At 41.4% G+C, this 13672-nt stretch overlaps 1 protein-coding gene across 1 annotated transcript; it reads right to left on the minus strand.

The window, feature by feature from the left end:
• Positions 1 to 4455: 4455 nt before the first annotated feature.
• On the minus strand, positions 4456 to 6568 carry LOC138871642 (uncharacterized). The gene is made up of 2 exons (XM_070149535.1): positions 5495 to 6568; positions 4456 to 4815 (listed from the first exon to the last, which is right to left on the minus strand). The coding sequence occupies exons 1-2, from the start codon at positions 6566 to 6568 to the stop codon at positions 4456 to 4458; spliced, it is 1434 nt and encodes a 477-aa protein (XP_070005636.1).
• Positions 6569 to 13672: the final 7104 nt, after the last annotated feature.

Genomic DNA, 13672 nt, shown 5'->3' on the forward strand with positions numbered 1-13672 from the left:
TGCCCCAGTAGGACTGCCGACGTATCCCCTCTTAAATAGGAATTAGGTCGAGCGTAGTTCAATTACATCAGAAAGGGAATGTGAAATGATTCTAGGCATAGTATCTTTTGACTGCATTTGAATTTATTGGTTTTGGCCAAATCTCTCCATCCATTTCTGCAAGTATGAGTGCTCCTCTTGTTAGTACTCTGTGAACCATATATGGACCTTGCTAGTTGGGAGAGAATTTCCCTCTAGCTTTATCTGGGTGTGGAAAAATCTTCTTCAATACCATCTGTCCTGGCGCGAACTACCTTAGTTTGACCCTTTTGTTGAAAGCTCTGGACATTCTGTTTTGATAGAGTTGGCCATAGCATACTACGTCTATCCTCTTTCCATCGATAAGGGCCAACTGTTCATAGCGGCTTATTACCCATTCCGCATCGCTAAGTTCAGCTTCTTGTATGACTCTTAAAGAAGGAATCTCTACCTCGGCTGGGATGACAGCCTCGATACCATAAACCAACATGTAGGGGGTTGCCCCAGTTGATGTGCGAACTGTGGTGCAGTACCCTAATAGAGAAAAGGGTAACTTTTCATGCCACTGCTTGTGATTCTCTACCATTTTCCTTAGTATCTTCTTAATGTTTTTGTTGGAGGCCTCCACGACTCCATTCATCCGAGGTCTGTAGGCGGTGGAATTCTTGTGCTTGATTTCGAAAGTTTCACATATAGCTTTCATTAGATCACTATTTATGTTGGCGGTGTTGTCAGTAATAATGGACTCAGGATCCCTAAATCGGTAGACAATACGATCCTTGACAAAATCTGCGACGACCTTCTTGGTAACAGCTTTGTAAGATGGAACTTCTACCCATTTTATGAAGTAGTCAATGGCTACTAGAACAAACCGATGTCCGTTTGAAGCGGTGGGATCAACCAGACCAATAACATCCATTTCCTAAGCGGCGAATGGTCAAGGTGAGCTTGTTGCATTGAGCTTATTTGGTGGAACTTTTATCATGTCGGCATGCACTTGACATTGAAAGCATTTGTGAACATATTGAATACAATCCGTGTCTATGGTCATCCAAAAGTAACCTGCCCTGAGTATCTTCTTGGCTAGAACGAAACCATTCATGTGCGGGCCACATGTCCCAGCATGCACATCCTCAAGTAGCTTAGAAGCTTATTTTGCGTCGACACACCTTAGGAAACCCAAATCCGGAGTTCTTCTGTACATGTTCCCTCCGCTGTGGAAGAAATGATTTGACAATCTCCGGAGCGTACGTTTCTGAATGTGATTTGCATGCTCCAGGTATTCTCCTTTTAATAAGTACTCCTTGATGTCATGGAACCAAGGCTTTCCATCTGCTTCCTCCTTGACATGAGCACAAGATGCTGGTTGATTATGGATCCTCACCGAAATGGGATCAATATAGTTTTTATCTGGATGTTGTATCATTGATGACAAAGTGGCTAATGTGTCGGCAAACTCATTCTGAATTCTGGGCACATGTCGGAATTCTATCTTCGTGAACCTCCTTTTCAATTCCTGCACATGGTGCAGATATGGTAATATCTTGGAATTCTTGGTGGCCCATTCTCTTTGTACCTGGTGCACAAGCAAATCTGAGTCACCAATCACTAGCAACTCCTGAATGTTCATGTCGACTGCCATATTGAGCCCTATTATGTAGGCTTCATATTCCGCCATGCTGTTGGTGTAGGAAAATCTAAGTTTAGCGGATACGGGATAATGCTGACCCATTTCTGATACCAAAACTGCTCCAATGCCTACTCCTTTGAAATTTGGGGCTCCATCAAAGAACATCCTCCAACCGTCATATGCTTCAGTAATGTCTTCTCCTACAAATGATACTTCTTCGTTAGGAAAATACGTTTTCAAGGGTTCGTATTCTTCTTCCACTGGATTTTCAGCGAGGTGGTCTGCTAATGCTTGTCCCTTAACTGCCTTTTGAGTTACATAGACGATGTCGAACTCACTCAGTAGTATCTTCCATTTAGCCAACTTCCCAGTAGGCATGGACTTCTAAAATATGCACTTCAGAGGATCTATCCTGGATATGAGGTATGTAGTGTAGGCACATAAGTAATGCCTCAACTTCTGGGATATCCAGGTCAAAGCACAGCAAGTGCGTTCAAGCAGAGAATACCGTGCTTCATAAGGTGTGAATTTCTTGCTTAGATAGTGTATGGCTTGCTCCTTTCTTCCCGTCTCATCATGTTGTCCCAAAACACATCCAAAGGCTCCATCTAACATGGATAGATAAAGTAGCAATAGTCGTCTTGGTTCAGGCGGGACTAAAACTGGCGGTGTGGACATGTATTCCTTGATTTTGTCAAAAGCTTTCTGACAATCCTCGGTCCAACTTGTCTCGGCATCTTTCCTCAGCATCTTGAAGATGGGTTCACATATTACTGTGGACTGTGCTATGAATCGGCTGATGTAGTTGAGCCGTCCCAGGAAGCTCATCACGTCCTTTTTGTTTTTAGGTGGTGGTAACTCCGGAATAGCTTTGACTTTAGTCGGATCTAGCTCGATCCCTCGGCAACTGATAATGAATCCCAATAACTTTCTTGCAGGGACCCCGAATGCACACTTTGCGGGGTTAACTTCAAATTGTACCTCCTGAGCCTGTCGAAGAATTTCCTCAAGTCCGCTATGTGATCTACGGCCCTCTTGGATCTGATAATGACACCATCCACATACACCTCTATTTCTTTTTGTATCATATCATGGAAAATGGATGTCATAGCTCTCATGTAAGTAGCCCCAGCATTCTTCAGACCGAACGACATCATCTTGTAACAGTATACAACCGAAGGCATAATAAAAGCTATCTTTTCAACATCTTCTTCATCCATCCAGATCTGGTGATAACCTGCGAAGCAATCTACAAAGGATTGGAGTTCATTCTTAGCGCAGTTATCGATCAAGATGTGTATATTTGGTAGTGGGAAATTATCTTTGGGACTTGCTCTGTTTAAATCCCGATAATTAACACATACCCTGACCTTCCCATCCTTCTTCGGAACTGGCACAATATTAGCTAACCATGTTGGGTACTTAACCACCCTGAGAACTTTGGCTTTGATCTGCTTAGTAACTTCCTCCTTGATTTTCAAACTCATGTCTAGTTTGAATTTTCTGAGTTTCTGCTTGACTGGCAGACACATGGGATTAGTAGGCAACTTGTGAGATACTATATATATACTCAAACCGTTCATATCGTCATACGACCATGCGAAGATATCCTCATATTCCATTAGAAAATGGATGTACTCTTCCTTCTCTATTGGTGAAAACTGAATGCTTATGTGGGTCTCTTTGACAATATCTATGTCTCCCAAATTTACTGCTTCTGTTTCGTCCAAGTTGGATTTAGGCTTGTTCTTAAAATTTTCAACTTCTCTGACAATTTCCTCGGCTATCTCATCTTCTTCCTCTGAGTCACTATTCTCATGTTGCATTGCCTCATTACATGTCACAGTTACTAGTTCATCTAGAAAAGTTATAATAACACTGTAGAAGGGAAAAAGTATAAAAATAATAATGAATAATGATAAAGGATGAATGCATTTGATTAAAATTGAGAAAATTGTTCAAACAAAGCTTGGCTTGACGATTCGAGCATTTATTTTAAAACAAAATTGCTGAAACATTTAAATGCCTAGAACAACTATAAATTCTACCAAGCTACCCAGGGACTCAACAGACTCGGGATGGTATGGCGATCCAGTTTCTGAGGATAGCTCCCTTTGCCACGGTCTAAATGGAGAGGCCTTCTTCCTCCTCATCCTCTATTATGGCACTGCAGTCCATATCCTCATCTTCCAAGAACAGATCCTTCAGCCCGGCTAGTGCTTCTTCTTCAGCAGTTCCCCATATTGTATCCGCCTGATGGAAGTCCTGTTCCAAATAAGGTATTGGTTGCTCAAGAGGGTAATACGGTCCATGCCATAGAGGCGACCATTCCCTGTACTCCTGCCATGTATACTGGTATCCGAGCCCAAAAGTAGTACTATGATTTTTTAGCCGTATCGGCTTGGTGATACCTTGGAGGTTCTTTCCCCATCTTTTGCCAGGTTCATATCCGGACCATGTTAGTATGCTTTCTATTTTGTTACTCCACCACTTATCCTTCTCGACGACATTGACCCGTTAAATGTGATGATAGGTTTCCCCTCCTAACCTTCTTTTATGTCGGATGGCCAGAATGGTCTGACTAGTGTAGATGGGGTTACTTCCATCTCCATGAATGATTACCTCCTGACGGTTCCATTCGAATTTTACAACTTGATGTAGCGCGGAGGGCACGACTCCAGTAGCATGGATCCATGGACGGCCCAACAAAAGATTATATGAGGTTGGTATATCAAGCACTTGGAATTCAACGTCGAACCAAGTTGGTCCCATCTGCAAGCAAAGGTTGATTTCTCCAATCTGGCCCTCTAGGACCCATCAAAAGCTTTCACATTCATGCTTTCTATTCGTATTTCATGGAAACCTTTGTCCAACCTTTTCAAGGTGTCCTGTGGACAAATATTTAGACTCGAACCTCCATCAACCAGGACCCTAGCAATGAACTTGTCTTCAAATTGTACCGTAATTTGCAATGCTAGATTGTGACTCAGACCCTCGGGAGGAAGCTCGTCTTCGTGGAAGATAATCTTATGGCTCTCCAGCACCTGACTGACCATGTTGGCCATTTCTCCACCAGTAATATGATTGGGTATATAAGCCTCGCTTAGTACTTTTATCGGAGCATTCTTGTGTGCCTCTGAATTCTGTAATAGTGACCGGATCGATATCTGAGCAGGGGCTTTGTTCAAATGGTCAACAACAGAATACTCTTTTGCTTGTACTTTCCTCCATAGGTCATCTGGCCCGGTCTCAATGACAGGTTGCCTAGCAGTGGCATCCTTACTTGAACCTCCTAGGTGTTCAGGTGTATAGACTCTTCCAGTTCTAGTCATCCCTTGTGCGGCGTCAGATTCCTCTATCTTAGTCTTCCCTTTTTGTTGAGCCTCGGCAACATAATCCCAGGGTATCGCCTCTGAGTTGAACGGGGGATGTGGTTGACACCGTCACAGTAAAAGGTGTGACCACTTCTACTTCAAATAGAGCGGAGGTGGCTACGGGTGGAGCCACATTTACCTCAAATGGAACTGATATGGTTACCTCAACATCAATAGGTGCCTGAGTCTGAACCATAATAGGAGTGAGCATGACTGCAACCTTAAAGTCATCGCCCTCTCGAATAAGCCCGATTGGCCCCTCAGGGTCCCATTCTTAATTTGTCTCTATCACGTGTACACCATCACTTCTATGATCAGGGAGGGGATTGTTGCGGACATTAGGTGCGGCTTCCTTTGCCTGTATGACCTTGTTGTCAATGAGTGTCTGAATCTTATCCTTTAATGTTCGGCACTCAGTAGTGGTGTGCCCTTTCATGCTGGAGTGGTATACACAGGTTTTGTTCGGATTGACCCATTGGGATGGATTTTCCAGTGCCACAGCGGGAATGAGAGTGACGTAATCTGCAGCCTTTAACTTTTCATACAACTGGTCGATGGGCTCAGCAATGGCGGTGCATTGTCTGGGTGGCTTGCGGTCAAAATTAGGTCTTGGCCTTGGATAATTTTGGCGATTTGGTGGTGATTGGAAGTGGGAAGGTTGGGAATTGTAGGTATGATGGACAACGACTGGCTGGGAATATCTAGGAGATGAGGGTTGATATGTAGGTGGTGATGCTTGGTATGTGGGTGGAGATGCTTGGTATGGAGAGGCTTGGTGTATGGGCGGAGGTGTTTGATATGTGGGCGAATGTGTTTGATATGTGAGTGGAGTTTTTGGGCTCTGAGCCACCATTACTGCCCCAATATCTCTCTTCTTCAATATGCCACCTGATTGTAGTGCCTTGTTCGTGGCTTGCAGCACCTCGAAATTTGTTACCATCCCGCTCTTGATTCCTTCCTCGATTCTTTCCCTGAGCTTGATGATATCAGATAATTTGTGATTTTCGATGACCATAAGTCTCTCATAATATTGTGGATCCTGTGCTCTAATGCAGAATTTATTCATTTGTTCTTCGTCCAAAGCGGGCCTGACCTTGGCGGCTTCCGACCTCCAACGAGTAGCATATTCGCGAAAAGTCTCAGTGGGCTTCTTCTTGAGATTCTGGATGTAGAAGACATCAGGTGCATTTTCTGTGTTGAACCTAAACCGGTCCACGAAATCTGATGACATGCTTACCCAATTGGACCATTTCTTGGGATTCTGGCTGATATACCAAGACAATGCGTCCTCATTAAGGCTCCTCATAAAGAGCTTCATCCGAATCTTTTCATCTTTTCCAACCCCGACCAGCTTATCACAGTAAGTCCTTAGGTGAACCCTGGGATCACCTGTTCCATCGAACATTTTGAATTTGGGAGGTTTGTACCACTTTGGCAATTCCACATCGGGCTGTATGCACAGATCTTCATAATTCAAACCTTCTATTCCTCTATCGCCTTCAACACCTTGAACTCGGCTTGTTAGCTTCTTGAGTTCTTCGTCCATATTCTTAATGAGTAGGTCCTTTTCAGATGATTCCGGTGCACAGGAAATTGGCTGGGTAGAGTGTGTTATAGTTTCCATGTATATGGGATTGTTCTGATGAGTGACAGGGATTTTGGTATAGTGATGGTCATTGGTGGAGTTTTATGGATCTGGAATGAGTGGTGCTGTATTTTGGGGAGTGTGGTAAATGGTGGTTGGTGGGTATGGAATTGGTTGATGTTGTGGTGGAGTTGGTATTGGTAATGGATTGACATTTTGAGGTGGAGTTGCATATTGATTTGGTATGGTAGGGTTTTGCGGCTATTGGTTCTGTGTATTTTGAGGAGGTGTTGGGTTCTTTGTGTTCTGTTGGTGGATATCAGGGACATTGAGGATGAGTGACAAATTTGCCAAATTGCAGACTTGCTCATGTTCTCCTTACAATTCTAGTATCTTTTGTTCAAGTCTCAAAACCAGGTCACTCGGGGCCGGAGTACTATGGCCATCAGAGGTCTCTGCGTTCTCAATGTTTTCCTTTCGAATTCCACTTAAGTCGTCCATCTTTGATTTCCCTCTGCTTTTTGTGTTGCTTGGAGGAGGAGGTGGTGGAGGGCCTCTGGATCTGGTATGATATGCCGATGAGGCCAGTATGGATGAACCAACCTATGGGGATGAGAATAATAATAATGAAAAATAAACAAAACAAAAAGGTAACAAGTTAGCAAGGATCCTAAAATGTTTGCAATATTTAAACACATAGTGCGAAATATAAATTCATATCCTAATTTGGGAGTCTCGTTGTGCCCGAGGTAGGCCTAGTGACAAATAAATTTGGAGAACTTCAAATGCCAATAAATGCTTCATTTCATAATATAAAAGTAGACGAATCCAAAAACGATACTAACATAATAATAAAATAAGTCACTACTGACACTTGTCCTTATTATATTTTAAGAAAAGCAAGTAAATCTAATCTATTTGGTCCTAGAAGGACCTTCCCAAGATTCGATCTTCCGAACTCCATCAAACAGATCTCCCAGCTCGCACAGTCCCAGCAACAAGTAGGCTCGGGCCAGATGTCCTCCCTCGGCTCCTTCAACATTCTGATAGTTTTCAATCCTTTTTATGACTTTGCCCTCTAGTTCCACTATTCCTCGCTCCAAGTATTCTAGTTTTCTGTTGGAGGTGACTGCCATATCTTTCCATTCCTCGATCAACCTCACGTTCCTCTCATGTATCTCCCGATGCTCATTCTTAGAGTCGTGGACTCTCTTGCGTAGCCTGTTGTATTTGACTTGGGCTTCAGCGTCCTCGTCAATGATTCTGTTCCCTCGACCAGTCCACGATGTCACTGTTCCTTTCAAATTGTCCTCCAATCATGCAGGGTAGAGAGCCTCGCACCCCGCGTGATATCTGTCTGGCTCGACAGTACTTTTCTCTACAATGATTTTATAGTGCCACATGTGCTGAGCTTGGCACTTGTAAGGTATGTCACTGTCTTGGAAATCTGCCCTGAAATAACTCATCTTGACGACCCTTGGTACAACCTGCTTTCTGCCTGCTTGCCTCATAACTCGTGTAGGAACATATTGATATATCCCTCTCAACCCGATTTACACCAAATGCGGAGCATCCCTAGACCTGATAATGAACTCGTCCATTGGAGACCATTCAACTATCCACTGCACTTGTTCCTTGGTCAGATTGTCGAAGAACTCTACCCATTCGCTGGCACTTTTCGACTGAGCAAATCTGTCCGGAATGTAGGTCATCTACATAGGGTGATGGAAAGTAATGTGGTCGTTCCAAGCCCTTCGCGGAAATTCTTGGCGATAGAGACCCTTTTAGAGATTCTCCAACAACCATAATTGTAGCCCTCAAAATGCTGGACCCCTCTTTGATAGCACTCCAGGGCCCTATAGATATCAGCAATGATCATGGGGACTATGGTATATGTCTGTCCATTAATCCCCTCCATCAGATTTTTGGTGACCATGTCCAACCTGGTGTGGATTCTTCCCTTTTTCATTGGGAACACTATCATCCCGAGAAAGCACACGATGAATACGAACACTCTGCAATGGATGTGACCCAGTGAAGTAAGGGCGATCTCATCATGATAAGTGTAGAAGGACTTGCTGTGGCCATACCTATCGTAGAGATATTCGAAAGGTATGTAGGAGTCCTTCAAGCACACTAAGTTGACATTCTTTTTTAGTCCCATCATTTTCAAAAATCCTCTGCCTGTACGGTTTTCTGGTACCAAAAGCCTGGGACTGTCCCAAGTCATCCCGGCAAGTCCTCCTATATCCTCTAGGAGCGGTGTCATTTCTATGTCACAGAATCGGAACACGGCTTTTTCACTATCCCATAATAGGGTGGCAACCTCGATCAATTTCTTGTTTGGTTCAATATCTAGCAGGGAAGGCAAATTACCCAGGTACTTTTTCACATGCTTCTTGTTACTTGAGGAACACCAATCACGCAACAATGGAGAGATATTACTAACCATACCGAATCAGGGGACTTCGTGCCTCATTTTCTAAAAAATAAAAGGGTTAGGCCTTGCCCCCATCGGACTCGACTACTTATACATTTATGATCAGCATATCGGCATTTAGTCCTCCAAATTAATGCACAGAACATGATTGCGTCCATTGGGATTATGGAAAATCCGATGGACTTTGGATAAGGCTTATCTTAGAGGATCATTATGTAGACAACAGAATTGATCCAACTAGGTTTGACCATGATGCATGCACAATTTAAATAGAGTAAGGTTTCTATGGGGTTTTAGAATGGTACCCACAAGCAGACAACTTGAGGGGGAAGGCATGGAACCATCGACTGCACCGCTGATCGACTAGTTTTACCGCAAATAAGCCTTTTCGAATTTAAGGGTAACAAATAGGAAGAGCAAAACCACTCATTAAAGCGTTCCTATAGGATTTGAAATGCACGAGTGGAATATGGTGTAGAGCATGATTTATGCAGCAGTTAATAACATGTAGGCAAGTATTTTCACGGAGGAAAATAAATACAATATTTAAATAATTGGAAAGACAGTTACATAAGAAGGAAAACAAAGAAACAAGTTAGTTTTCAGGGTAATAAAGAAATCATAAATGCTTAAAAGAAACAGACAATTACATTCAAATAAGGGAGCGGGGTATGGGATAAGCATGCTTTGGACTAATTTGTAAAGACAAGTTCGTTATGGTAAGAGCCCAAAAGTATCCCCAACAGAGTCACCATGCTGTCGCGCCCCCTTTTTACCCTCTTCGCGGAGAGAGGTCTGGGTTTCGACATTCCATGGGGTGTAATGACTCATTTCCTTTTGGGAATTGGGTATTTGAAGAGTCTCCACCTAACGAATTATGGTGCGTTAGGACACCTAGAGTGATTAACTCTTAGGTTGGTTTGCATTACCAGAGATTAGGGTAAGGGCTTGAAATAACCTCGAAGGGAAGGTGTTACGCACCCCTCTTGGTCCACAACTTTGGGTTCCGACCGAACTTATATTTACAAATTAGTCCATACAAATAGTTGAATCAAATAAGTATAGCACGTTCAAACACGTCAAGTAGTGAAATAAAGGTTGAACAAATTATAAAGAAAAGTTTTAACTATGGAGAAGGTTAGGGGTAAAGAGGGGTCCTAGGTTGTTTATCCTATAGGATCACCCCACGCAATGTCCGGTAAACACTCCTCAACGAGGGGTTACACATGACATTAATGTGTAGTCATCATATTCCATGTCTAACCTTCCCATCCCCTTATTTGTCATGCAAATTGAGTGTCGGTTATTGATTCCTATTACGTGCTGCTACCCGTCCCTTCTTAATAGTCCTGGAGGGAGTTAGGACCTCTACCTATAGGTGGTTCTAGACGTACCCCTAAGGTTTTAAATCCAAAAATCTAAGGCGACAGTCAAATAAGTATTTAGGACTTTCACATAAATGGAGAAATTAAAGGCCCATAGTTTCCTCCGCAAACAAGCATACATGCAGCACGACTCAATCACAGGTAAGGTCTTTAGTAATCAAAGTCTTAAAGCAGGATTTTTAAGTGATCATGCAGAAATAAACCACTTTCAGATATAGAAGTCGCAACCTATTAGTTGCCTAGGATCTCTTTTAAAAACCCATTAGAATTCAGAGACGTTGAGTGACAAAAACAGTTTCATAGAAATGCAAGTTTTGAAAAATGCCCTAAGGCTTGCCTATATGCACAACTTATATTTATGTTAATGCAGAAACGAATAGGTTTTCAAAATTGATCCTTGTAATACCTATAGGCAGGATATCTAATGAAATGAAAGCAATGTTGAAAGAACCATTTTCAGAAAATGTCGTTGCTTAATAAGGCCAGTTTTGAGAAGTAAACTAGGCGAGATACAATTGATCTATTGGGCTAATTAGAGTTACCAGACAGAATTGCGAGTTAGATCCCTATATACATGATATCTAGGCGTATTAATGTTTTTAGGCAATTTACAGTAACATATGAAAGACTCGGAATTATATCCTATAGGCATGGTATCTGTACTTGGGTTGATTTAAAACATGATGGCTTGGAATCTAGAAACATGGTTTCTAACATGACAAATGCAGAATTCATGGACACGGTTCGTATCTAATGCAAATGACATTGAAAGTGAAGTCCTTATAGGCATGACCTCTATTATAAAATTAGAAGTGGAACCCTATAGGCATGATTCTACTTTGCAAAAGCAACCAGATTCAATAGGAATAAAAACCCTATAGGCATGATTCTACTTTGCAAAAGCAATCAAATTCAAGAGGAATAGAAACCCTATAGGCACGTTTTCTATTGAGTGAAGCAGGCAGATTTGAAGATAAGTCCTAAGAGCAGGATTTCTACATAAGTTACCCCACAAAGTATACATCTACCCACCCTTTCACTAAATACCCCAAATGTCTATTTACAAATATTACAGGCCAACAAATGAATTACATGAGGGAAATAGAAAATCAAGAAGCTATTCTATAGAAAGCCTGCAATCAGGCCCAAATTTCCCAAAGCCTCCAATGGTCTTTCAAACCTCATTTCCATAGACAAATCAGAGTCTAGGTGCATCAAAGTTCCCTAAGGGTCTCAAGGACCCTAGGAAATGCTTACACCTAGACTTAGTAGCCAAACATTGAACCAATGCAGTGTGGAAAGCCAGCCTCAGTATGCCAGAGTTCCAAGGGTCCTCAAGAGGATCACAAGGCAGTACATATACTAGAGGGGTAGAACTTATTAACTAAGAGTAGAGTGAAAGTGCAGGACTTATGTTTGAAAGAAGTTTATTGAAGACTGGACTCAAAAGTTTGTTTTGAAAGCAATTAGTAACATAGATTGTTGAAAGAAGTTGGGACAGTAAACAGAGTTCAAACACTAGGCTTGGGTTGAAAAGGATAGTCGCCGGAGATGGCCAGGGACGGAGGGGAGTGGAGGAGTCTAGGATTAGGTTTGAGAGAAGAGTGGAGATGAGAGAGCATCTGAAGACGGCGCCTTTGGAAATATGAATTAGGGTTAGGGGTCGATTAGAGTTAAAAAAAGGAAGGGAATGATTTGGACCATTGATCTGGGAGATCAACGATCAGGATTAAAATGGGTAGGTGGGTCCCAGATTTAGGTAAGGATTAATAGGGTATGAGTCGGGTGATTTGGGTGTGAAATCGGGCTGGAAATTGGGATCCAATTTGGCTATAATTGAAAGCCAATTTTGGCTATGATTTAAATAGCCAGTTTTTCCCTATTTAATTTATAAGAAATAGTAGGTAATTTCTGGAAAATAAATTAAGGTACAAAAATGATTTAAAATATATAATAACAATTTAAAAATACAGGATCCAATTTTATGCATATAAATATAATTAAATCTTAAAATGGGCTAACACAGCAATTATATGCAATTTAGCTTTAAAAATACTAAATGTAATTGTAAAAATATATAAAAATTATATTAGTCATATTTTGGCATAAATATAGAAATCCAATAGATGAATTCTCAAAACAATAATTTTGGAAATAATTATTGGAGATTTTATTGATAAAAGGGGAGAAAATAAATCAATTTAAACCCTTAAAATTATAAAAAAAATAATGAAAGCCTTGTGCATGCTTATATATGCATATATATGCTATTTTGAAGGCTTTTATGCATATTTAAAATATATAGGGAAAAATTAGGTATCAACAGCGCATCCCGATCCTGTCATATAACAAGTAACAATATGAACATTTACTCTTATTGCTCCTTGTTGCGGTGTGCAATCTGATCCTACCAGTCCACCCTTATTATTCCTCAGTATATTACATTTATTCGTCTTGTTTCAGCGCGCAACCCAATCCCACCTGTCCACCCTTATTGCTCCTTGTTGCGGCATGCAACCCTATTCTACCAGACAATCACATTTCACCCTTATTCCTCCTGTTGCGGCGTGCAACCCGATCCCACCATATCATTACCAATCTCAAAATAAGAACAAGTATTTCACAATTTAGTTCAAAACCCTCCACAACATTTATACCTCAAACCAAAACAACGGGAAATCTAAACCATTATGAAACTCCATCAGTTAAATACTACACGGCGAGACCAACCAAAGTGTACCATGAAGAACCAATAAACCAACATAAACCAACAATGCATTATAATGAAACTAAGGAACAATTTATAGTATGAATAGAGAAAACAACATTTAACAAGAAACAAATAGACATGGAAACATCAATAAGCATGTAGCAGTTAAGACATGAAAACAAAATAATATATTAAGAATGGGAAGGGAACATGCTAAACAGATAATTTGGCGGCGCATAGGTACTCGTCACCATACCTATGCGCTACACACATGGAATTTCACATATCAAATAAGTCGGGGATCCCTAATCCCTCAAGTCAAAGTTAGACCAAATACTTATATCAAGCCAACGGGCAATTCAAAGCTCAAATACCGCTTTACCTCTCGATTCCACCACCAATCCACTCGTATCTAGTCATAATTAACTTAATAACATCAATTAACGCTAAAGAATTCAATTCTAATGCATAATTATAGATTCCCCAACATTTTCCCCAAAAAGTCAAAAATCGACTCTGGGCCCGCTTGG

The sequence above is a fragment of the Nicotiana sylvestris genome, chromosome 6, assembly GCF_000393655.2.
Source record: "Nicotiana sylvestris chromosome 6, ASM39365v2, whole genome shotgun sequence".
NCBI lineage: Eukaryota > Viridiplantae > Streptophyta > Magnoliopsida > Solanales > Solanaceae > Nicotiana > Nicotiana sylvestris.